This window comes from Pseudophryne corroboree, chromosome 9 (genome assembly GCF_028390025.1).
Source record: "Pseudophryne corroboree isolate aPseCor3 chromosome 9, aPseCor3.hap2, whole genome shotgun sequence".
In the NCBI taxonomy this organism is placed as follows: domain Eukaryota; kingdom Metazoa; phylum Chordata; class Amphibia; order Anura; family Myobatrachidae; genus Pseudophryne; species Pseudophryne corroboree.
Window position 1 is genome coordinate 51,384,998 of NC_086452.1, and position 26,775 is coordinate 51,411,772.

Genomic DNA, 26,775 nt, shown 5'->3' on the forward strand with positions numbered 1-26,775 from the left:
CCAGCGGCGCCTCTCTTACCTGCTGCTGCTGCTGCTGCTGCGTTGTAGCAGCCTCCTCCTCCCGCCTCCAGACTCCCCAGTGACAACGGCTGTGTTCAGCCGAAAAGGGTGTGGGGCTACATGCCGATGAAGGGGCGGGGCTACACGGGACCTCAGGGGGCGGAGCTACACGGGACAAGAACCAGACTGCTGCAGATCCATCCTTCCTGCCACTGCCAGCCAGATCAGTAAGTTAATGGGAAAAGTGAGTGAGAGAAAGTGTGTGTGTGTGTATATATATATATATCAGTGGCGTAACTACTGCCCCCGCAGCCCTCGCGGTGGCTTGGGGGCGAGGGGCTGCGGGGGCGCCACTGATTACAGCAGACTGACATGCGGACGAGCGTCCGCATGTCAGTCTGCTTTCTCCTTCCCTCCGCCTTTTATTGGAGGGACACGGAGGGCGCAGCGTGTGCCTCTCCTGTGTCCCTCCTGAGTCCTGCATCATCTCCGGCGGCCCGCGGGTCTAATAGGGGGAAGTGCCGTTCGTGAGCTCTAATTGGCTCACGAACCGGCACTTCCCCCTATCAGACCCGCGGCCGCCGGAGATGATGCAGCAGGAGGGACACAGGAGAGGCACACGCTGCGCCCTCCGTGTCCCTCCAACAAGCGGCGGCGGCGGCACTGGGGGGAATATCTGGCACTGGGGGGGAGAATGTCTGGCACTGGGGCATATATGGCACTGGGGGGGGGGAGATGTCTGGCACTGGGGCATATATGGCACTGGGGGGTGGGGGATGTCTGGCACTAGGGGGGATATCTGGCACTGGGGCATATATGGCACTGGGGGGGGGGATATCTGGCACTAGGGCATATCTGGCACTGGGGGGGGGGATGTCTGGCACTGGGGGGGATATCTGGCACTGGGGCATATATGGCACTGGGGGGGGGGGATATCTGGCACGGGGGTGGATATATGGCACTGGGGGGGGGGGATGTCTGGCACTGGGGGGGAATATCTGGCACTGGGGGGGGGGGATATCTGGCACTGGGAGGGAATATCTGGCCCTGGGGCATATATGGCACTGGGGGAGAATATCTGGCACTGGGGGCATATATGGCACTGGGGGGAATATCTGTCACTGGGGGGGGGGATATATGGCACTGGGGGCATATATGGCACGGGGGGCATATCTGGCACTGGGGGCATATATGGCACTCGGGGGGAATATCTGGCACTGGGGGCATATATGGCACTGGGGGGGAATATATGGCACTGGGGGGAAATATCTGGCACTGGGGGGGGAATATATGGCACTGGCGGCATATCTGGCACTGGGGGAATATCTGGCACTGGGGGCATATGTGGCACTGGGGGGGAATATATGGCACTGGCGGCATATCTGGCATGGGGGGAATATCTGGCACTGGGGGCATATGTGGCACTGGGGGGGAATATCTGGCACTGGGGGCATATCTGGCACTGGGGGAATATCTGGCACTGGGGGCATATGTGGCACGGGGGGGGGGTGGTATATGTGTACCTGGCACATGGGGGGGGGGCTATATTTGGCACCGGGGGCATGTGAGTACCTGGCACCGTGGGGGAATATCTGGCACTGGGGACATATGTGGCACTGGGAGCACAGCCCTAGCAACAAGGACTACCTCCTAGCAACGACCATGACACCCAGTGCATGAAACACCTGACAACGAGCATGACACCCAGTGCATGAAACACCTGGCAACGAGCATGACACCCAGTGCATGAAACCCCTGACAACGAGAAGGTAATTGAAAAGTAATTAGAAGCCTTACTGTAGGACTTAATGTGTAATGGGCATTACGGTGTGTGGCATAATGTATCACGGACATTGCGGTGTGTGTCATAATGTGTCACAGGCATTACGGTGTATGGTATACTATATCGCGGGCATTGTGATATGTGGTATAATGTCTCAGGGTCATTGCAGTGTGTGGCATAATGTATCACGGACATTGCGGTGTGTGTCATAATGTGTCAGGCATTACGGTGTGTGGTATACTATATCACGGGCATTGTGGTATGTGGTATAATGTCTCAGGGTCATTGCAGTGTGGCATAATACATAACGGGCATTGCGATGTGTGGCATAGGGTATAACGGGCAGGGCATTGCGGTATGTGTCACAGGCATTACGGTGTATGGTATACTATATCACGGGCATTGTGGTATAATGTCTCAAGGTCATTGCAGTGTGTGGCATAATGTGTCACAGGCATTGTATGTGCTATAATGTATCGGGCATTGCAGTGTGTGGCATAATGTATCACGGACATTGCGGTGTGTGTCATAATGTGTCACAGACATTGTATGTGCTATAATGTATCAGGGGCATTGCAGTGTGTAGCATAATGTATAACGGGCATTGCGATTCCTGTCATAATGTGTCACAGGCATTACGGTGTGTGGCATAATGTGTCACAGACATTACGGTGTGTGGCATAATGTGTCGGGGGCATTACAGTGTGTGCATATTGTGTCGTGCATTATTGTGTGCGGCATAATGTCTAAGGGCCATTGCAGTATGTGGCATAATGTATACTGGGCATTACTATAAGGAGGAAAAATGACAAATAATGTAAGGGGCATGAATCAGGATTATTTTTCTTTCCTGTGGTGGCCAACATATGGGCGTGCAGGTTGCAAAACTGGGGTATAAGGTAGTCTTTTCCTGCAATGCCACGCCCCTTTATGCGAAACCACGCCCACTCCAACAAAACCACGCCCCTTTTTTGGCGGGCGCGCCTTCGCCGCGCGCATATTTATCCCTTTCTTGCTCCCAATTATGGAGCATGAAGGGGGGGGCGCCGAAGAATTTTTTGGCTTGGGGGAGAAAAATTTCTAGTTACGCCACTGATATATATATATATGTGAGAGTGTGTGTGTGTGTGTGTGTGTGTGTGTGTATTTGTGTGTGCGGGCAGTGGCGTCAGACTGTTTTTAGGTTGGGGGGAGAGATCTTTAGCTCTCGCTGTACCAAACCCTCCCGTGTTCTGTCACCATGTCACCCCCCCATGTTCTGTCACAGTGACACCCCCCGTGTTCTGTCACCGTGTCACCCCCCCCCCCCCGTGTTCTGTCACCGTGTCACCCCCCGTGTTCTGTCACTGTGTCACCCCCCCGTGTTCTGTCACCGTGTCACCCCCCCGTGTTCTGTCACCGTGTCACACCCCCCGTGTTCTGTCACCGTGTCACACCCCCGTGTTCTGTCACTGTGTCACCCCCACCGTGTTCTGTCACTGTCACCCCCACCGTGTTCTGTCACCCCCGTGTTCTGTCACTGTCACCCCCCCGTGTTCTGTCACCGTGTCACACCCCTTGTGTTCTGTCACTGTGTCACCCCCCCGTGTTCTGTCACTGTGTCACACCCCCGTGTTCTGTCACCGTGTCACACCCCCCCGTGTTCTGTCACCGTGTCACCCCCCCGTGTTCTGTCACTGTGTCACCCCCCCGTGTTCTGTCACTGTGTCACCCCCCCCGTGTCCTGTCACTGTGTCACCCCCACTGTGTTCTGTCACTGTGTCAACCCCACCGTGTTCTGTCACTGTTATCCCCCCGTGTTCTGTCACTGTGTCACCCCCCCGTGTTCTGTCACCGTGTCACCCCCCCGTGTTCTGTCACTGTCACCCCCACCGTGTTCTGTCACTGTCACCCCCACCGTGTTCTGTCACCGTGTCACCCCCCCCCCCGTGTTCTGTCGCTGTCACCCCCCCCGTGTTCTGTCACCGTGTCACCCCCCCGTGTTCTGTCACTGTCACCCCCCCGTGTTCTGTCACTGTCACCCCCCCCGTGTTCTGTCACTGTCACCCCCCCCGTGTTCTGTCACTGTGTCACCCCCCCGTGTTCTGTCACTGTGTCACCCCCCCCCGTGTTCTGTCACTGTGTCACCCCCCCCCCGTGTTCTGTCACTGTGTCACCCCCCCCGTGTTCTGTCACTGTGTCACCCCCCCGTGTTCTGTCACTGTGTCACACCCCCGTGTTCTGTCACTGTCACCCCCCGTGTTCTGTCACTGTGTCACCCCCCCGTGTTCTGTCACCGTGTCACCCCCCCATGTTCTGTCACTGTGTCACACCCCCCGTGTACTGTCACTGTGTCACCCCCCCATGCTCTGTCACTGTGTCACACCCTCCGTGTACTGTCACTGTGTCACCCCCCCATGTTCTGTCACTGTGTCACCCCCCCCCCCCCATGTACTGTCACCGTGTCACCCCCATGGTGTTCTGTCACTGTCAACCCCACCATGTTCTGTCACCGTGTCGCCCAGAGGCGTCACCGGGTGCGCACTCTGTACTATTACACCCCCCTCCCGCTCAAGCAGTGGTGCCCAAAAAGGGTGTGTGGCTTAATCTAAAAGGGGCATGGCCTGGTGGGTCTTTTCTCTTTCGCTCCGGGGGCATGTCCAGCTTCCCCGAAGATGCTGGCTGCCCCTGGAGACTGGACTGTGTGTGTGCGGACTCTTATCTGTGACCCCTCGTGTTCTGTCACTGTGTCACACTCCCCGTGTCCTATCACTGTGTCACACCTTTCCCCAGGGGCCATAAGACACTGGATAATTTGCTTGCTGCGCAATAATTATCCTAAATAAAATGTTAATGTGTAAAAGGGGACTCTACCTTCCGTACTGTGTAAAAGGGAGCTCTACATGCTGTAATGTGTGTAAGTGGCGCAATTTGAATAATGGAGACTATTGTGCAGCCTAATACGAATCTGTATTATTTTTTGTCCAGACTCCTTCCACATGAAGCCACGTCCCTATATTTTTGGCAAGTGGGGGGAGCTGCTATTTTGTGTGTGGCCCTCGGATACTGACAGGAAATGTCAAGTGGCCCCTCAGCTGAAATAATTGCCCACCCCTGGTCTAACATATCGTTGGACTGTTGGTCACTCTCTTCTCTTCTTCTTCTCTCTCTCACTTTATTGCTGCCATGTTGTGCTGGGGGGGGGCGAGCGTGTGGGGAAGGGGAGGGATGCAGCCAATAATGTTGTTCCCAGGGGCGGCCAGCACTCTACATCCGCCTCTGGTCAATGTACTCCATTGTATTGAACGAATTGACAGAATAGGAGAGGAGTGGGTAAAACCTCAGTTAGGCTGGGGGCAGGACAGTAAGGCATTATGGGAATATTCTGGTAGCCTATGGGAGTGAACGTTGGGGGTGGGCAGAAAGGGTTTTGAGCTTGGTGAAGGGGCTGGGTCAGCCTCTTTTGCTTTATTCGTCCCAGCCTCCCTAATGGTGGTGCTTGTTTGTTGCGGTGTTTGCGTTGGCTATTTTGGTGATACGTGATGTCACGTTTTTTGTTGTGGCGGGAAAGAACGTCAAGTTAACTATTTGTTGGATTAAAGAAGTTGCTTGGAGGTCGTTTGGTGGTTGGTTTTTAGGTGCGCTCAACTTCGTTGACTGGTATACATCTGCTGGACCGCCTTCACGGGGACAGCCTCATCACCTTCACGGGTGGGTAGTCAAGATGGAGGTTGAGCGGATACCTATTGTGTGTTGGATGGTTTGCTTCAGTTTTTATAGGATAGGTTTTGTTCATGGGATAGGGTTGTTTTAACCGTTCTTTCTGGCCACCATACTTTAGATTAATTATTCATCAGTTATTAGTTCATTTAAATAAATAGCTAACATTTTTCTGCCAAATTCAAGTCTCTGTGTCTTTATTTATATTTAAGTGTTAAGATGTTACGGTTTAAGGTTACGGACAATCCTCAGACTATATGAGGTTTAAGGATTTACGGTATGTCCATTCTCCTCAGCTGTGTACTTTAAAATAAAATGTATGTCAACCCTGTCTAAAAACATGATGTGTAAATTAACTCTTCATTTTTCTTTGTCAGAGCCGGGTCAGTAATTCCGTACGTTTTGGCATTTTTTAATAATGAACCACCTACTAACCAAGAACTTGCAAATGCGTTGGTGAAAGCATTCAGAGCAGCTAATGATACATTTCTCGGCATGCCGATAGATCCTACAAGTATTCGGTCTGGGGGTAAGTGAATTCAAATAACTCAACTTTATTTAAAATGAACATGACACCTTAGACTGTTACTAGACAACACATATCTCTGTCTATACTGTATGTCATGCTAGAGCGCAGGTTCTCAAACTCGGTCCTCAGGACCCCACACGGTTCATGTTTTGCAGGTGACCCGCAGATTTTTAAAATGTGACAGTTGGTGATACACAGTGCACCTGCCAGGTAACCTGGAAAACGTGAACCGTGTGGGGTCCTGAGGACCGAGTTTGAGAACCACTGTGCTAGAGAAAAGATGTATTTATTTTTGTCTCACTTCCATACCATGACAATGTAGGTAGCTTAGTGGCCCATTTATCAAACAATGGGCCTAAGTCAGATCTGATCGCTGGGCTGCTAGTGTTGCTGTCCTGCGATCAGATAGTCGCCGTCTACAGGGGGAGTGTAAATTCGCAGTGCAAGTGTGCGATAGCATGTGTAGCTGAGCTGCAAAAAACCACTGTGTGCAACTCAGGACTTACTCCTCCAGTGCGATGAGAACGGACCGATCGGGGCCGGTGCTGACGTCAGACAGCCTCCCTGAAAATACTTGGGCACGCCTGCGTTTTTCGGGACACTCCCAGCTCCCAGTTTTTACGGACACTAAAAGCTCAGTTACCACCCACAAACGGCCTCTTCCTGTCAATCGCCTTGTGAACGCCCGTGCGGTCTGATTTTTTGCACCATCCTGTCGCTAACCGACGATCAGATCTGAATTACCCCCAATATTTGCAGCTATTTTGTAGGTGTTTTCGGGGATTAGCTGCAAATATTATGTATCCCCGCAATGTAAGGAGGAGGGACCGAAGCAGGCACCTCCAATACCTGCTGCGATCCCTCCATTTCTGTCGGCAGCCGTATCCTCTATAGGTTTCTATGGGAGATTCGATACTGCCAGATTTATCAATATGAGGCATGGGCAGCGGTGCAAGTGGGCGGGTACGGGTGGGTACGAAGTACCCTTAAGAATTTAGCCGTGGGTACACCGTACCCACGCCGATGTGCTACAGCTACTCGCCGCTCCCTCCCTCAGCTGCTCACCGCCGCCGCTGCTGCGAGGAGAGAAGAGGAGAGCGCAGCGTTCGCTCTCCTGCCCCTCAGTGTCTTTCTTCAATTCAGCACCGGCCCGTGAGCCAATCAGAGCTCGGGGACCGGCAGCCAGGGTTGCCGGACCGCGAGCTATGATTGGCTCATGGATCGGCGTTGAATTGAAGGAAGACACCCGCACCCGCTGCGCTCTCTTCCCCTCACACACACACACACACACACACAGGACAGCAGCAGCGGTGAGCAGCAGGGAAAGGGGGGGGGGGGCATGTATCCCTGGCACTGAGGGCATAGCTGGCACTGGGGGCATATCTGGCACTGCGGGGTACATGCGTATCTGGCACTGGGTGCATATCTGACACTGAGGGCATATCTGGCACTGGGGGGACATGTGTATCTGGCACTGGGGCATATCTGGCACTGGGGGGACATGTGTATCTGGCACTGGGGGCATATCTGGCACTTGGGGGACATGTGTATATGGCACTGGGGGCATATCTGGCACTGGGTGGACATGTGTATCTGGCACTGGGGGCATATCTGGCACGGGGGGGACATGTGTACCTGGCACTGGTGGCATATCTGACACTGAGGGCATATCTGGCACTGGGGGAACATGTGTATCTGGCACTGGGGGCATATCAGGCACTGTGGGGAAATGTGTATCTGGCACTGGGGGCATATCTGGCACTGGGGGGACATGTGTATCTGGCACTGGGGGGGACATGTGTACCTGGCACTAGGGGCATATCTGACACTGGGGGGACATGTGTATCTGGCACTAGGGGCATATCTGGTACTGGGGGGACATGTGTATCTGGCACTGGGGGCATATCTGACACTAGGGGAACATGTGTATCTGGCACTGGGGACATATCTGACACTGAGGGCATATCTGGCACTAGGGGGACATGAGTATCTGGCACTGGGGGCATATCTGGCACTGGGGGGGACATGTGTATCTGGCACTGGGGGCATATCTGGCACTTGGGGGACATGTGTATCTGGCACTGTGAGCATATCTGGCACTGCGGGGACATGTGTATCTGGCACTGGGGGACATGTGTATCTGGCACTGCGGGGACATGTGTATCTGGCACTGCGGGGACATGTGTATCTGGCACTGGGGACATATCTGGCACTAGGGGGGACATGTGTACCTGGCACTGGGGGCATATCTGACACTGATGGCATATCTGGCACTGGGGAGACATGGGTATCTGGCACTGGGGGCATATCTGGTACTGGGGGGACATGTGTATCTGGCACTGGGGACATATCTGGCACTGCGGGGACATGTGTATCTGGCACTGGGTGCATATCTGGCACTGCGGGGGACATGTGTATCTGGCACTGGGGGCATATCTGACACTGAGGGCATATCTGGCACTGCAGGGACATGTGTATCTGGCACTGGGGGCATATCTGAAACTGAGGGCATATTTGGCACTGGGGGGACATGTGTATCTGGCACTGGGGGCATATCTGGCACTGTGGGGGACATGTGTATCTGGCACTGGGGGCATATCTGGCACTTGGGGGACATGTGTATCTGGCACTGTGGGCATATCTGGCACTGCGGGGACATGTGTATCTGGCACTGGGGGCATATCTGGCACTGGGGGGGACATGTGTATCTGGCACTGGGGGCATATCTGGCACTATGGGGACATGTGTGTCTGGCACTGGGGGCATATCTGGCACAGGGGGGACATGTGTATCTGGCACTGGGGACATATCTGGCACTGGGGGGGACATGTGTATCTGGCACTGGGGGCATATCTGACACTGAGGGCATATCTGGCACTGGGGGGACATGTGTATCTGGCACTGGGTGCATATCTGGTACTGGGGGGGACATGTGTATCTGGCACTGGGGACATACATGGCACTGCGGGGAAATGTGTATCTGGCACTGGGGGCATATCTGGCACTGGGGGGACATGTGCATCTGGCACTGGGGGTATATCTGGCACTGTGGGGACATGTGTATCTGGCACTGGGGGGACATGTGTATCTGGCACTGGGGACATATCTGGCACTGGGGGGGACATGTGTATCTGGCACTGGGGGCATATCTGACACTGAGGGCATATCTGGCACTGGGGGGACATGTGTATCTGGCACTGGGGGCATATCTGGTACTGGGGGTCATGTGTATCTGGCACTGGGGACATATCTGGCACTGCAGGGAACATGTGCATCTGGCACTGGGGGCATATCTGGCACTGGGGGCATATCTGGCACTGGGGGGACATGTGTATCTGGCACTGGGGACATATCTGGCACTGCAGGGACATGTGTATCTGGCACTGGGGGCATATCTGGCACTGGGGAGGACATGTGTATCTGGCACTGGGGACATATCTGGCACTGCGGGACATGTGTATCTGGCACTGGCGACATAGCTGGCACTGCGGGGACCTGTGTATCTGGCACTGGGGGCATATCTGGCACTGGGGGGACATGTATACCTGGCACTGGGGGGACATGTGTATCTTGCACTGTGGCCATATCTGGCACTGCAGGGACATGTGTATCTGACACTGGGGGCATATCTGACACTGATGGCATATCTGGCACTAGGGGGACATGTGTATCTGGCACTGGGGGCATATCTGACACTGAGGGCATATCTGGCACTGGGGGGACATATGTATCTGGCACTGGGGGCATGTCTGGCACTGGGGGGACATGTGTTTCTGGCACTGGGGGCATATCTGGCACTTGGGGGACATGTGTATCTGGCACTGTGAGCATATCTGGCACTGCGGGGACATGTGTATCTGGCACTGGGGGCATATCTGGCACTGGGGGGGACATGTGAATCTGGCACTTTGGGCATATCTGGCACTGTGGGGACATGTGTATCTGGCACTGGGGGGACATGTGTATCTGGCACTGGGGACATATCTGGCACTGGGGGGGACATGTGTATCTGGCACTGGGGGCATATCTGGTACTGGGGGACCATGTGTATCTGGCACTAGGGACATATCTGGCACTGCGGGGACATGTGTATCTGGCACTGGGGACATATCTGGCACTGGGGGCATATCTGACACTGCGGGAGACATGTGTATCTGGCACTGGGGGCATATCTGACACTGAGGGCATATCTGGCACTGGGGGGACATGTGTATCTGGCACTGGGGGCATATCTGGCACTAGGGGGGACATGTGTATCTGGCACTGGGGGCATATCTGACACTGAGGGCATATCTGGCACTGCAGGGACATGTGTATCTGGCACTGGGGGCATATCTGGCACTGGGGGGACATGTGTATCTGGCACTGGGGGCATATCTGGCACTGGGGGGACATGTGTATCTGGCACTGGGGGCATATCTGAAACTGAGGGCATATCTGGCACTGGGGGGACATGTGTATCTGGCACTGGGGGCATATCTGGCACTGGGGGGGACATGTGTATCTGGCACTGGGGGCATATCTGGCACTTGGTGGACATGTGTATCTGGCACTGTGGGCATATCTGGCACTGCGGAGACATGTGTATCTGACACTGGGGGCATATCTGGCACTGGGGGGACATGTGCATCTGGCACTGGGGGCATATCTGGCACTGTGGGGACATGTGTATCTGGCACTGGGGGCATATCTGGCACTGGGGGGACATGTGTATCTGGCACTGGGGACATATCTGGCACTGGGGGACATGTGTATCTGGCACTGGGGGCATATCTGGTACTGGGGGGACATGTGTATCTGGCACTGGGGACATATCTGGCACTGCAGGGAACATGTGTATCTGGCACTGGGGGCATATCTGGCACTGGGGGCATATCTGGCACTGGGGGGACATGTGTATCTGGCACTGGGGGCATATCTGGCACTGGGGGGACATGTGCATCTGGCACTGGGGGTATATCTGGCACTGTAGGGACATGTGTATCTGGCACTGGGGGGACATGTGTATCTGGCACTGGGGACATATCTGGCACTGCGGGGACATGTGTATCTGGCACTGGGGGCATATCTGACACTGAGGGCATATCTGGCACTGGGGGGACATGTGTATCTGGCACTGGGGGCATATCTGGTACTGGGGGTCATGTGTATCTGGCACTGGGGACATATCTGGCACTGCAGGGAACATGTGCATCTGGCACTGGGGGCATATCTGGCACTGGGGGCATATCTGGCACTGGGGGGACATGTGTATCTGGCACTGGGGACATATCTGGCACTGCAGGGACATGTGTATCTGGCACTGGGGGCATATCTGGCACTGGGGGGGACATGTGTATCTGGCACTGGGGACATATCTGGCACTGCGGGACATGTGTATCTGGCACTGGCGACATAGCTGGCACTGCGGGGACCTGTGTATCTGGCACTGGGGGCATATCTGGCACTGGGGGGACATGTATACCTGGCACTGGGGGGACATGTGTATCTTGCACTGTGGCCATATCTGGCACTGCAGGGACATGTGTATCTGACACTGGGGGCATATCTGACACTGAGGGCATATCTGGCACTAGGGGGACATGTGTATCTGGCACTGGGGGCATATCTGACACTGAGGGCATATCTGGCACTGGGGGGACATGTGTATCTGGCACTGGGGGCATGTCTGACACTGGGGGGACATGTGTTTCTGGCACTGGGGGCATATCTGGCACTTGGGGGACATGTGTATCTGGCACTGTGAGCATATCTGGCACTGCGGGGACATGTGTATCTGGCACTGGGGGCATATCTGGCACTGGGGGGGACATGTGAATCTGGCACTTTGGGCATATCTGGCACTGTGGGGACATGTGTATCTGGTACTGGGGGGACATGTGTATCTGGCATTGGGGACATACCTGGCACTGGGGGGGACATGTGTATCTGGCACTGGGGGCATATCTGGTACTGGGGGACCATGTGTATCTGGCACTGGGGACATATCTGGCACTGCGGGGACATGTGTATCTGGCACTGGGGACATATCTGGCACTGGGGGCATATCTGACACTGCGGGAGACATGTGTATCTGGCACTGGGGGCATATCTGACACTGAGGGCATATCTGGCACTGGGGGGACATGTGTATCTGGCACTGAGGTCATATCTGGCACTAGGGGGGACATGTGTATCTGGCACTGGGGGCATATCTGACACTGAGGGCATATCTGGCACTGCAGGGACATGTGTATCTGGCACTGGGGGCATATCTGGCACTGGGGGGACATGTGTATCTGGCACTGGGGGCATATCTGGCACTGGGGGGACATGTGTATCTGGCACTGGGGGCATATCTGAAACTGAGGTCATATCTGGCACTGGGGGGACATGTGTATCTGGCACTGGGGGCATATCTGGCACTGGGGGGGACATGTGTATCTGGCACTGGGGGCATATCTGGCACTTGGTGGACATGTGTATCTGGCACTGTGGGCATATCTGGCACTGCGGAGACATGTGTATCTGACACTGGGGCATATCTGGCACTGGGGGGACATGTGCATCTGGCACTGGGGGCATATCTGGCACTGTGGGGACATGTGTATCTGGCACTGGGGGCATATCTGGCACTGGGGGGACATGTGTATCTGGCACTGGGGACATATCTGGCACTGCAGGGACATGTGTATCTGGCACTGGGGGCATATCTGGTACTGGGGGGACATGTGTATCTGGCACTGGGGACATATCTGGCACTGCAGGGAACATGTGTATCTGGCACTGGGGGCATATCTGAAACTGAGGGCATATCTGGCACTGGGGGGACATGTGTATCTGGCACTGGGGACATATCTGGCACTGCGGGACATGTGTATCTGGCACTGGCGACATAGCTGGCACTGCGGGGACCTGTGTATCTGGCACTGGGGGCATATCTGGCACTGGGGGGACATGTATACCTGGCACTGGGGGGACATGTGTATCTTGCACTGTGGCCATATCTGGCACTGCAGGGACATGTGTATCTGACACTGGGGGCATATCTGACACTGAGGGCATATCTGGCACTAGGGGGACATGTGTATCTGGCACTGGGGGCATATCTGACACTGAGGGCATATCTGGCACTGGGGGGACATGTGTATCTGGCACTGGGGGCATGTCTGACACTGGGGGGACATGTGTTTCTGGCACTGGGGGCATATCTGGCACTTGGGGGACATGTGTATCTGGCACTGTGAGCATATCTGGCACTGCGGGGACATGTGTATCTGGCACTGGGGGCATATCTGGCACTGGGGGGGACATGTGAATCTGGCACTTTGGGCATATCTGGCACTGTGGGGACATGTGTATCTGGCACTGGGGGGACATGTGTATCTGGCATTGGGGACATACCTGGCACTGGGGGGGACATGTGTATCTGGCACTGGGGGCATATCTGGTACTGGGGGACCATGTGTATCTGGCACTGGGGACATATCTGGCACTGCGGGGACATGTGTATCTGGCACTGGGGACATATCTGGCACTGGGGGCATATCTGACACTGCGGGAGACATGTGTATCTGGCACTGGGGGCATATCTGACACTGAGGGCATATCTGGCACTGGGGGGACATGTGTATCTGGCACTGAGGGCATATCTGGCACTAGGGGGGACATGTGTATCTGGCACTGGGGGCATATCTGACACTGAGGGCATATCTGGCACTGCAGGGACATGTGTATCTGGCACTGGGGGCATATCTGGCACTGGGGGGACATGTGTATCTGGCACTGGGGGCATATCTGGCACTGGGGGGACATGTGTATCTGGCACTGGGGGCATATCTGAAACCGAGGGCATATCTGGCACTGGGGGGACATGTGTATCTGGCACTGGGGGCATATCTGGCACTGGGGGGGACATGTGTATCTGGCACTGGGGGCATATCTGGCACTTGGTGGACATGTGTATCTGGCACTGTGGGCATATCTGGCACTGCGGAGACATGTGTATCTGACACTGGGGGCATATCTGGCACTGGGGGGACATGTGCATCTGGCACTGGGGGCATATCTGGCACTGTGGGGACATGTGTATCTGGCACTGGGGGCATATCTGGCACTGGGGGGACATGTGTATCTGGCACTGGGGACATATCTGGCACTGCAGGGACATGTGTATCTGGCACTGTGGACATATCTGGTACTGGGGGGACATGTGTATCTGGCACTGGGGACATATCTGGCACTGCAGGGAACATGTGTATCTGGCACTGGGGGCATATCTGAAACTGAGGGCATATCTGGCACTGGGGGGACATGTGTATCTGGCACTGGGGGCATATCTGGCACTGGGGGGGACATGTGTATCTGGCACTGGGGGCATATCTGGCACTTGGTGGACATGTGTATCTGGCACTGTGGGCATATCTGGCACTGCGGAGACATGTGTATCTGACACTGGGGGCATATCTGGCACTGGGGGGACATGTGCATCTGGCACTGGGGGCATATCTGGCACTGTGGGGACTTGTGTATCTGGCACTGGGGGCATATCTGGCACTGGGGGGACATGTGTATCTGGCACTGGGGACATATCTGGCACTGGGGGGACATGTGTATCTGGCACTGGGGGCATATCTGGTACTGGGGGGACATGTGTATCTGGCACTGGGGACATATCTGGCACTGCAGGGAACATGTGTATCTGGCACTGGGGGCATATCTGGCACTGGGGGCATATCTGACACTGAGGGCATATCTGGCACTGGGGGGACATGTGTATCTGGCACTGGGGGCATATCTGGTACTGGGGGGACATGTGTATCTGGCACTGGGGACATATCTGGCACTGCAGGGAACATGTGTATCTGGCACTGGGGGCATATCTGGCACTGGGGGCATATCTGGCACTGTGGGGGACATGTGTATCTGGCACTGGGGGCATATCTGGCACTGCAGGGACATGTGTATCTGGCACTGGGGGCATATCTGGCACTGGGGCGACATGTGTATCTGGCACTGGGGACATATCTGGCACTGCGGGACATGTGTATCTGGCACTGGCGACATAGCTGGCACTGCAGGGACATGTGTATCTGGCACTGGGGGCATATCTGGCACTGGGGGGTCATGTGTATCTGGCACTGGGGACATATCTGGCACTGCGGGACATGTGTATCTGGCACTGGCGACATAGCTGGCACTGCGGGGACCTGTGTATCTGGCACTGGGGGACATGTATACCTGGCACTGGGGGGACATGTGTATATTGCACTGTGGCCATATCTGGCACTGCAGGGACATGTGTATCTGACACTGGGGGCATAACTGACACTGAGGGCATATTTGGCACGGGGGGACATATGTATCTGGCACTGGGGGCATTTCTGTATCTGCCACTGGGGGGCAATGTATATCTGACACAGTGGGGGCATTTGTGTATCTGGCACTGTGAGACAATGTATATCTGGCACTCTGGGGGCATTTCTGTATCTGGCACTGGGGGGCAATGTATACCTGACACAGTGGGGGCATTTGTGTATCTGGCACTGTAAGGCAATGAATGTATATCTGGCACTCTGGGGGCATTTGTGTATCTGGCACTGTGGGGCAATGTGTATCTGGCACTGTGAGGCAATGTATATCTGGCAGTCTGGGGGCATTTGTGAATCTGCCACAGTGAGGCAATGTGTATCTGGCACTGTGGATTAATGTATATATGGCACTGTGGGGCAATGTATATCTGGCACTGTGGGGCAACGTGTATCTGGCACTATTGGGGTCATATGTGTATCTGGCCCACCCCCCATATGTGTATCACGCCCCCATTTCCATTGGCCGCGCCCCATGTGGCATTTGGCCACACCCATTTTTTTGCCGCTAACTATGGGCTATACTTAGTGGGATGTAGATCCAGCAGGGTTCTCGAGGAACCTTCTGCAGGAAATGTCCCCTGTGCATGGACACCGCACTCGGCGCATCGACAGCCTCCTTTCGGAACCCCTGTCCCTGCCTTTGACGGGTTATAAATGCACCTGATGTGATCACATTCTGCAATGCGATCTGAGCGCAATGTTAGCTTCCAGGATGCGTTGTAAATATGATCATTGGTAAATGGCCCCTTAGAGAAGACAGATCCTTTGGAGCCAGCAATCTTGTTCGTTTACTTGAGCTTGGTCATAGCTGATGTGCCAAATGATCATAGTGTGAAATGCGTGAGCTGACAAATAATTCACAGAGCATTGTTTTCTCGGCTTATCCTTGTCCGTGTGCCTGTGGCTAGAATGTGTAAAAAGGATTTAATATTAGAAATGTATTTAAATAAAAATACATTAGTCTGGTGGACTAGTGGGATCTGGAAGCCTCTTGATAAAAGTTTGTAAGGACTGAAACTTTGTCCCTCATTCTGAGTTGTTCGCTCGCTAGCCGCTTTTCGCAGCAGTGCACACGCTAAGCCGCCGCCCTCTGGGAGTGAATCTTAGCTTAGCTGAATTGCGAACGAAGTATTCGCAATATTGCAAAAAGATTTTTCTTTGCAGTTTCTGAGTAGCTCGAGACTTACTCTTCCAGTGCGATCAGTTCAGTGCTTGTCGTTCATGGTTTGACGTCACAAACACACCCAGCGTTCGCCCAGACACTCCCCCGTTTCTCTAGCCACTCCCGCGTTTTTCCCAGAAACGGTAGCGTTTTTTCACACACTCCCATAAAACGGCCAGTTTCCGCCCAGAAACACCCACTTGCTGTCAATCACACAACGATCAGCAGAACGAAGAAAAAACCTCGTAATGCCGTGAGTAAAATACCAAACTTCTTAGCAAATTTACTTGGCGCAGCCGTAGTGCGAACATTGCGCATGCGCAGTTAGCGGAAAATCGCACCGATGCGAAGGAAAAGAACGAGCGAACAACTCGGAATGAGGGCCTTTGAACGTGCCACTTCTAATTATGTGATTCTTTATTGTACGAGTCACTATTGGTGCAACATTCACCTGTTCTCTATTCTCTCTCTCTCTATATACACACACCATACCCTCCAGCCGTACCTTTTTGGCAGGTACTGTACCTTTTTTATGGTCTAAACCAATTTTTGGCTCTCCAAACTTCCATTGAAAGTATAGGAAAAGGGGTGTAGCCACCCCCACCCCCCTTTACCCATAGTCCCGCCCCCTTTTCGAATTTGTACCGGTTTTTATGTGTAAAGTGTTGGAGGATATGACACAGATACAAACACAAACACACACACACACACACACACACACACACACACATATATATTAGTGATGAGCGGGTTCGGTTCGTCGGAAACCGAACCCCCCCGAACTTCACCCATTTTACACGGGTCCGAGGCATACTCGAAATCTCCCGTATGGCTCGGTTAACCCGAGCGCGCCCGAACGTCATCATCCCGCTGTCGGATTCTCGCGAGATTCGGATTCTATATAAGGAGCCGCGCATCGCCGCCATTTTCACTCGTGCATTGGAAATGTTAGGGAGAGCACGTGGCTGGCGTCCTCTCCGTTTATTAATGTTGCTGCAAATATTTGTGCTTATTGCTTAATTGTGGGGACTGGGGAGCAGCTGTATTATATAGGAGGAGTACAGTGCAGAGTTTTGCTGATCAGTGACCACAGTATTATACGTTCTCTGCCTGAAAAACGCTCCATATCTGTGCTCAGTGTGCTGCATATATCTGTGCTCACACTACTTTATTGTGGGGACTGGGGACCAGCAGTATTATATAGGAGGAGTACAGTGCAGAGTTTTGCTGACCAGTGACCACCAGTATTATACGTTGTCTGCCTGAAAAACGCTCCATATCTGTGCTCAGTGTGCTGCATATATCTGTGCTCACACTACTTTATTGTGGGGACTGGGGACCAGCAGTATTATATAGGAGGAGTACAGTGCAGAGTTTTGCTGACAGTGACCACCAGTTTATATATAGCAGTACGGTACGGAAGGCCACTGCTCTACCTACCTCTGTGTCGTCAAGTATACTATCCATCTAGATTCTATACCTGTGGTGCATTTTAGTTTTGCAGTTTGCTGACAGTGACCACCAGTATATATAGCAGTACGGTACGGAAGGCCACTGCTCTACCTACCTCTGTGTCGTCAAGTATACTATCCATCTAGATTCTATACCTGTGGTGCATTTTAGTTTTGCAGTTTGCTGACAGTGACCACCAGTATATATAGCAGTACGGTACGGAAGGCCACTGCTCTACCTACCTCTGTGTCGTCAAGTATACTATCCATCTAGATTCTATACCTGTGATGCATTTTAGTTTTGCAGTTTGCTGACAGTGACCACCAGTATATATAGCAGCACGGTACGGAAGGCCACTGCTCTACCTACCTCTGTGTCGTCAAGTATACTATCCATCTAGATTCTATACCTGTGGTGCATTTTAGTTTTGCAGTTTGCTGACAGTGACCACCAGTATATATAGCAGTACGGTACGGAAGGCCACTGCTCTACCTACCTCTGTGTCGTCAAGTATACTATCCATCTAGATTCTATACCTGTGATGCATTTTAGTTTTGCAGTTTGCTGACAGTGACCACCAGTATATATAGCAGTACGGTACGGAAGGCCACTGCTCTACCTACCTCTGTGTCGTCAAGTATACTATCCATCTAGATTCTATACCTGTGGTGCATTTTAGTTTTGCAGCTTGCTGACAGTGACCACCAGTATATATAGCAGTACGGTACGGAAGGCCACTGCTCTACCTACCTCTGTGTCGTCAAGTATACTATCCATCTAGATTCTATACCTGTGGTGCATTTTAGTTTTGCAGTTTGCTGACAGTGACCACCAGTATATATAGCAGTACGGTACAGAAGGCCACTGCTCTACCTACCTCTGTGTCGTCAAGTATACTATCCATCTAGATTCTATACCTGTGGTGCATTTTAGTTTTGCAGTTTGCTGACAGTGACCACCAGTATATATAGCAGTACGGTACGGAAGGCCACTGCTCTACCTACCTCTGTGTCGTCAAGTATACTATCCATCTAGATTCTATACCTGTGGTGCATTTTAGTTTTGCAGTTTGCTGACAGTGACCACCAGTATATATAGCAGTACGGTACGGAAGGCCACTGCTCTACCTACCTCTGTGTCGTCAAGTATACTATCCATCTAGATTCTATACCTGTGGTGCATTTTAGTTTTGCAGTTTGCTGACAGTGACCACCAGTATATATAGCAGTACGGTACGGAAGGCCACTGCTCTACCTACCTCTGTGTCATCAAGTATACTATCCATCCATACCTGTGGTGCATTTCAGTTGTGCGCAGTATATATAGTAGTAAGCCATTGCTATTGATACTGGCATATAATTCCACACATTAAAAAATGGAGAACAAAAATGTGGAGGTTAAAATAGGGAAAGATCAAGATCCACTTCCACCTCGTGCTGAAGCTGCTGCCACTAGTCATGGCCGAGACGATGAAATGCCATCAACGTCGTCTGCCAAGGCCGATGCCCAATGTCATAGTAGAGAGCATGTAAAATCCAAAAAACAAAAGTTCAGTTAAATGACCCAAAAATCAAAATTAAAAGCGTCTGATGAGAAGCGTAAACTTGCCAATATGCCATTTACGACACGGAGTGGCAAGGAACGGCTGAGGCCTTGGCCTATGTTCATGGCTAGTGGTTCAGATTCACATGAGGATGGAAGCACTCATCCTCTCGCTAGAAAACTGCAGTGCCACTCCTAGATGGGCCAGGTGTTTGTGTCGGCCACTTGGGTCGCTTAGCTTAGTCACACAGCTACCTCATTGCACCTCTTTTTTTCTTTGCATCATGTGCTGTTTGGGGACTATTTTTTAACTCTGCCATCCTGTCTGACACTGCAGTGCCACTCCTAGATGGGCCAGGTGTTTGTGTCGGCCACTTGGGTCTCTTAGCTTAGTCACACAGCGACTTTGGTGCAACTCTTTTTTTCTTTGCATCATGTGCTGTTTGGGGACTATTTTTCTAAGTGCCATCCTGTCTGACACTGCAGTGCCACTCCTAGATGGGCCAGGTGTTTGTGTCGGCCACTTGTGTCGCTTAGCTTAGTCACACAGCGACCTTGGTGCGCCTCTTTTTTTCTTTGCATCATGTGCTGTTTGGGGACAATTTTTTTGAAGTGCCATCCTGTCTGACACTGCAGTGCCACTCATAGATGGGCCAGGTGTTTGTGTCGGCCGCTTGTGTCGCTTAGCTAAGTCACACAGCGACCTTGGTGCGCCTCTTTTTTTCTTTGCATCATGTGCTGTTTGGGGACTATTTTTTTGAAGTGCCATCCTGTCTGACACTGCAGTGCCACTCCTAGATGGGCCAGGTGTTTGTGTCGGCCACTTGTGTCGCTTAGCTTAGTCACACAGCGACCTTGGTGCGCCTCTTTTTTTCTTTGCATCATGTGCTGTTTGGGGACTATTTTTTTGAAGTGCCATCCTGCCTGACACTGCAGTGCCACTCCTAGATGGGCCAGGTGTTTGTGTCGGCCACTTGTGTCGCTTAGCTTAGCCATCCAACGACCTCGGTGCAAATTTTAGGACTGAAAATAATATTGTGAGTAGAGATGAGCGGGTTCGGTTTCTCTGAATCCGAACCCGCCCGAACTTCATGTTTTTTTACACGGGTCCGAGCGACTCGGATCTTCCCGCCTTGCTCGGTTAACCCGAGCGCGCCCGAACGTCATCATCACGCTGTCGGATTCTCGCGAGGCTCGGATTCTATCGCGAGACTCGGATTCTATATAAGGAGCCGCGCGTCGCGGCCATTTTCACACGTGCATTGAGATTGATAGGGAGAGGACGTGGCTGGCGTCCTCTCCGTTTAGAAATTAAAATAGATAGGAGAGTGAGAGTGAGACACTTCATTTACTTACTGGAGCTTAGGAGGAGTTATACTAATGACTGATGACCAGTGACCTGACCACCAGTGCAGTTTTATAATTTATTATTATTTAATAATCCGTTCTGTTCTTGTTCTCTGCCTGAAAAAAACGATACACAGTGACTCAGTCACACTCACATACCATATCTGTGCTCAGCCCAGTGTGCTGCATCATCTATGTATAATATCTGACTGTGCTCACACAGCTTAATTGTGGGGGAGACTGGGGAGCAGTTATAGGTTATAGCAGGAGCCAGGAGTACATATTAAACAGTGCACACTTTTGCTGCCAGAGTGCCACTGCCAGTGTGACTGACCACTGACCACTGTGACCAGTGACCTGACCACACTGACCACCAGTATAGTATATTGTGATTGAATGTCTGCCTGAAAAAGTACACTCGTCGTGTGACTTGTGTGGTGTTTTTTTATTCTATAAAAATTAAAAAAACTCATTCTGCTGACAGACAGTGTCCAGCAGGTCCGTCATTATATAATATATACCTGTCCGGCTGCAGTAGTGATATATATATATTTTTTATATCATTATTTATCATCCAGTCTATACTAGCAGCAGACACAGTACGGTAGTTCACGGCTGTAGCTACCTCTGTGTCGGCACTCGGCAGTCCATCCATAATTGTATACCACCTACCCGTGGTTCTTTTTTTCTTTCTTCTTTATACATACTACATCTCATTATCATCCAGTCTATATTAGCAGCAGACACAGTACAGTACGGTAGTCCACGGCTGTAGCTACCTCTGTGTCGGCACTCGGCAGTCCATCCATAATTGTATACCACCTACCCGTGGTTTTTTTTTTCTTTCTTCTTTATACATACTACATCTCATTATCATCCAGTCTATATTAGCAGCAGACACAGTACAGTACGGTAGTCCACGGCTGTAGCTACCTCTGTGTCGGCACTCGGCAGTCCATCCATAATTGTATACCACCTACCCGTGGTTTTTTTTTTCTTTCTTCTTTATACATACTACATCTCATTATCATCCAGTCTATATTAGCAGAAGACACAGTACAGTACGGTAGTCCACGGCTGTAGCTACCTCTGTGTCGGCACTCGGCAGTCCATCCATAATTGTATACCACCTACCCGTGGTTTTTTTTTTCTTTCTTCTTTATACATACTACATCTCATTATCAACCAGTCTATATTAGCAGCAGACACAGTACGGTAGTTCACGGCTGTAGCTACCTCTGTGTCGGCACTCGGCAGTCCATCCATAATTGTATACCACCTACCCGTGGTTTTTTTTTTCTTTCTTCTTTATACATACTACATCTCATTATCATCCAGTCTATATTAGCAGCAGACACAGTACAGTACGGTAGTCCACGGCTGTAGCTACCTCTGTGTCGGCACTCGGCAGTCCATCCATAATTGTATACCACCTACCCGTGTTTTTTTTTTCTTTCTTCTTTATACATACTACATCTCATTATCATCCAGTCTATATTAGCAGCAGACACAGTACAGTACGGTAGTCCACGGCTGTAGCTACCTCTGTGTCGGCACTCGGCAGTCCATCCATAATTGTATACCACCTACCCGTGGTTTTTTTTTCTTTCTTCTTTATACATACTACATCTCATTATCATCCAGTCTATATTAGCAGCAGACACAGTACAGTACGGTAGTCCACGGCTGTAGCTATCTCTGTGTCGGCACTCGGCAGTCCATCCATAATTGTATACCACCTACCCGTGGTTTTTTTTTTCTTTCTTCTTTATACATACTACATCTCATTATCATCCAGTCTATATTAGCAGCAGACACAGTACAGTACGGTAGTCCACGGCTGTAGTTACCTCTGTGTCGGCACTCGGCAGTCCATCCATAATTGTATACCACCTACCCGTGTTTTTTTTTTCTTCTTTCTTCTTTATACATACTACATCTCATTATCAACCAGTCTATATTAGCAGCAGACACAGTACAGTACGGTAGTCCACGGCTGTAGCTACCTCTGTGTCGGCACTCGGCAGTCCATCCATAATTGTATACCACCTACCCGTGTTTTTTTTTTCTTTCTTCTTTATACATACTACATCTCATTATCATCCAGTCTATATTAGCAGCAGACACAGTACAGTACGGTAGTCCACGGCTGTAGCTACCTCTGTGTCGGCACTCGGCAGTCCATCCATAATTGTATACCACCTACCCGTGTTTTTTTTTTCTTCTTTCTTCTTTATACATACTACATCTCATTATCAACCAGTCTATATTAGCAGCAGACACAGTACAGTACGGTAGTCCACGGCTGTAGCTACCTCTGTGTCGGCACTCGGCAGTCCATCCATAATTGTATACCACCTAGTCCTACCCGTGGTTTTTTTTTCTTTCTTCTTTATACATACTACATCTCATTATCATCCAGTCTATATTAGCAGCAGACACAGTACAGTACGGTAGTCCACGGCTGTAGCTACCTCTGTGTCGGCACTCGGCAGTCCATCCATAATTGTATACCACCTACCCGTGGTTTTTTTTTTCTTTCTTCTTTATACATACTACATCTCATTATCAACCAGTCTATATTAGCAGCAGACACAGTACAGTACAGTAGTCCACGGCTGTAGCTACCTCTGTGTCGGCACTCGGCAGTCCATCCATAATTGTATACTAGTATCCATCCATCTCCATTGTTTACCTGAGGTGCCTTTTAGTTGTGCCTATTAAAATATGGAGAACAAAAATGTTGAGGTTCCAAAATTAGGGAAAGATCAAGATCCACTTCCACCTCGTGCTGAAGCTGCTGCCACTAGTCATGGCCGAGACGATGAAATGCCAGCAACGTCGTCTGCCAAGGCCGATGCCCAATGTCATAGTACAGAGCATGTCAAATCCAAAACACCAAATATCAGTAAAAAAAGGACTCCAAAACCTAAAATAAAATTGTCGGAGGAGAAGCGTAAACTTGCCAATATGCCATTTACCACACGGAGTGGCAAGGAACGGCTGAGGCCCTGGCCTATGTTCATGGCTAGTGGTTCAGCTTCACAGGAGGATGGAAGCACTCAGCCTCTCGCTAGAAAACTGAAAAGACTCAAGCTGGCAAAAGCACCGCAAAGAACTGTGCGTTCTTCGAAATCCCAAATCCACACGGAGAGTCCAATTGTGTCGGTTGCGATGCCTGACCTTCCCAACACTGGACGTGAAGAGCATGCGCCTTCCACCATTTGCACGCCCCCTGCAAGTGCTGGAAGGAGCACCCGCAGTCCAGTTCCTGATAGTCAGATTGAAGATGTCAGTGCTGAAGTACACCAGGATGAGGAGGATATGGGTGTTGCTGGCGCTGGGGAGGAAATTGACCAGGAGGATTCTGATGGTGAGGTGGTTTGTTTAAGTCAGGCACCCGGGGAGACACCTGTTGTCCGTGGGAGGAATATGGCCACTGACATGCCTGGTGAAAATACCAAAAAAATCAGCTCTTCGGTGTGGAAGTATTTCAACAGAAATGCGGACAACAGGTGTCAAGCCGTGTGTTGCCTTTGTCAAGCTGTAATAAGTAGGGGTAAGGACGTTAACCACCTCGGAACATCCTCCCTTATACGTCACCTGCAGCGCATTCATAATAAGTCAGTGACAAGTTCAAAAACTTTGGGCGACAGCGGAAGCAGTCCACTGACCAGTAAATCCCTTCCTCTTGTAACCAAGCTCACGCAAACCACCCCACCAACTCCCTCAGTGTCAATTTCCTCCTTCCCCAGGAATGCCAATAGTCCTGCAGGCCATGTCACTGGCAATTCTGACGAGTCCTCTCCTGCCTGGGATTCCTCCGATGCATCCTTGCGTGTAACGCCTACTGCTGCTGGCGCTGCTGTTGTTGCTGCTGGGAGTCGATGGTCATCCCAGAGGGGATGTCGTAAGCCCACTTGTACTACTTCCAGTAAGCAATTGACTGTTCAACAGTCCTTTGCGAGGAAGATGAAATATCACAGCAGTCATCCTGCTGCAAAGCGGATAACTGAGGCCTTGACAACTATGTTGGTGTTAGACGTGCGTCCGGTATCCGCCGTTAGTTCACAGGGAACTAGACAATTTATTGAGGCAGTGTGCCCCCGTTACCAAATACCATCTAGGTTCCACTTCTCTAAGCAGGCGATACCGAGAATGTACACGGACGTCAGAAAAAGACTCACCAGTGTCCTAAAAAATGCAGTTGTACCCAATGTCCACTTAACCACGGACATGTGGACAAGTGGAGCAGGGCAGGGTCAGGACTATATGACTGTGACAGCCCACTGGGTAGATGTATGGACTCCCGCCGCAAGAACAGCAGCGGCGGCACCAGTAGCAGCATCTCGCAAACGCCAACTCTTTCCTAGGCAGGCTACGCTTTGTATCACCGGTTTCCAGAATACGCACACAGCTGAAAACCTCTTACGGCAACTGAGGAAGATCATCGCGGAATGGCTTACCCCAATTGGACTCTCCTGTGGATTTGTGGCATCGGACAACGCCAGCAATATTGTGTGTGCATTAAATATGGGCAAATTCCAGCACGTCCCATGTTATGCACATACCTTGAATTTGGTGGTGCAGAATTTTTAAAAAAACGACAGGGGCGTGCAAGAGATGCTGTCGGTGGCCAGAAGAATTGCGGGACACTTTCGGCGTACAGGCACCACGTACAGAAGACTGGAGCACCACCAAAAACTACTGAACCTGCCCTGCCATCATCTGAAGCAAGAAGTGGTAACGAGGTGGAATTCAACCCTCTATATGCTTCAGAGGTTGGAGGAGCAGCAAAAGGCCATTCAAGCCTATACAATTGAGCACGATATAGGAGGTGGAATGCACCTGTCTCAAGCGCAGTGGAGAATGATTTCAACGTTGTGCAAGGTTCTGATGCCCTTTGAACTTGCCACACGTGAAGTCAGTTCAGACACTGCCAGCCTGAGTCAGGTCATTCCCCTCATCAGGCTTTTGCAGAAGAAGCTGGAGACATTGAAGGAGGAGCTAACACGGAGCGATTCCGCTAGGCATGTGGGACTTGTGGATGGAGCCCTTAATTCGCTTAACAAGGATTCACGGGTGGTCAATCTGTTGAAATCAGAGCACTACATTTTGGCCACCGTGCTCGATCCTAGATTTAAAGCCTACCTTGGATCTCTCTTTCCGGCAGACACAAGTCTGCTGGGGTTGAAAGACCTGCTGGTGAGAAAATTGTCAAGTCAAGCGGAACGCGACCTGTCAACATCTCCTCCTTCACATTCTCCCGCAACTGGGGGTGCGAGGAAAAGGCTCAGAATTCCGAGCCCACCCGCTGGCGGTGATGCAGGGCAGTCTGGAGCGACTGCTGATGCTGACATCTGGTCCGGACTGAAGGACCTGACAACGATTACGGACATGTCGTCTACTGTCACTGCATATGATTCTCTCAACATTGATAGAATGGTGGAGGATTATATGAGTGACCGCATCCAAGTAGGCACGTCACACAGTCCGTACTTATACTGGCAGGAAAAAGAGGCAATTTGGAGGCCCTTGCACAAACTGGCTTTATTCTACCTAAGTTGCCCTCCCACAAGTGTGTACTCCGAAAGAGTGTTTAGTGCCGCCGCTCACCTTGTCAGCAATCGGCGTACGAGGTTACATCCAGAAAATGTGGAGAAGATGATGTTCATTAAAATGAATTATAATCAATTCCTCCGCGGAGACATTGACCAGCAGCAATTGCCTCCACAAAGTACACAGGGAGCTGAGATGGTGGATTCCAGTGGGGACGAATTGATAATCTGTGAGGAGGGGGATGTACACGGTGATATATCGGAGGGTGATGATGAGGTGGACATCTTGCCTCTGTAGAGCCAGTTTGTGCAAGGAGAGATTAATTGCTTCTTTTTTGGGGGGGGTCCAAACC

At 51.5% G+C, this 26,775-nt stretch overlaps 1 protein-coding gene across 1 annotated transcript in view; it reads left to right on the plus strand.

Annotated features, from left to right (window-relative positions):
- Window positions 1-26,775, plus strand: part of LOC134958711 (mucin-19-like) — a 112,874-nt gene that overhangs the window by 45,148 nt on the left and 40,951 nt on the right. Inside the window, exon 3 of the mRNA XM_063941465.1 lies at window positions 5,860-6,011. Coding sequence (XP_063797535.1) covers window positions 5,860-6,011 — 152 coding nt within the window. The remainder of the gene's footprint in view (window positions 1-5,859; window positions 6,012-26,775) is intronic.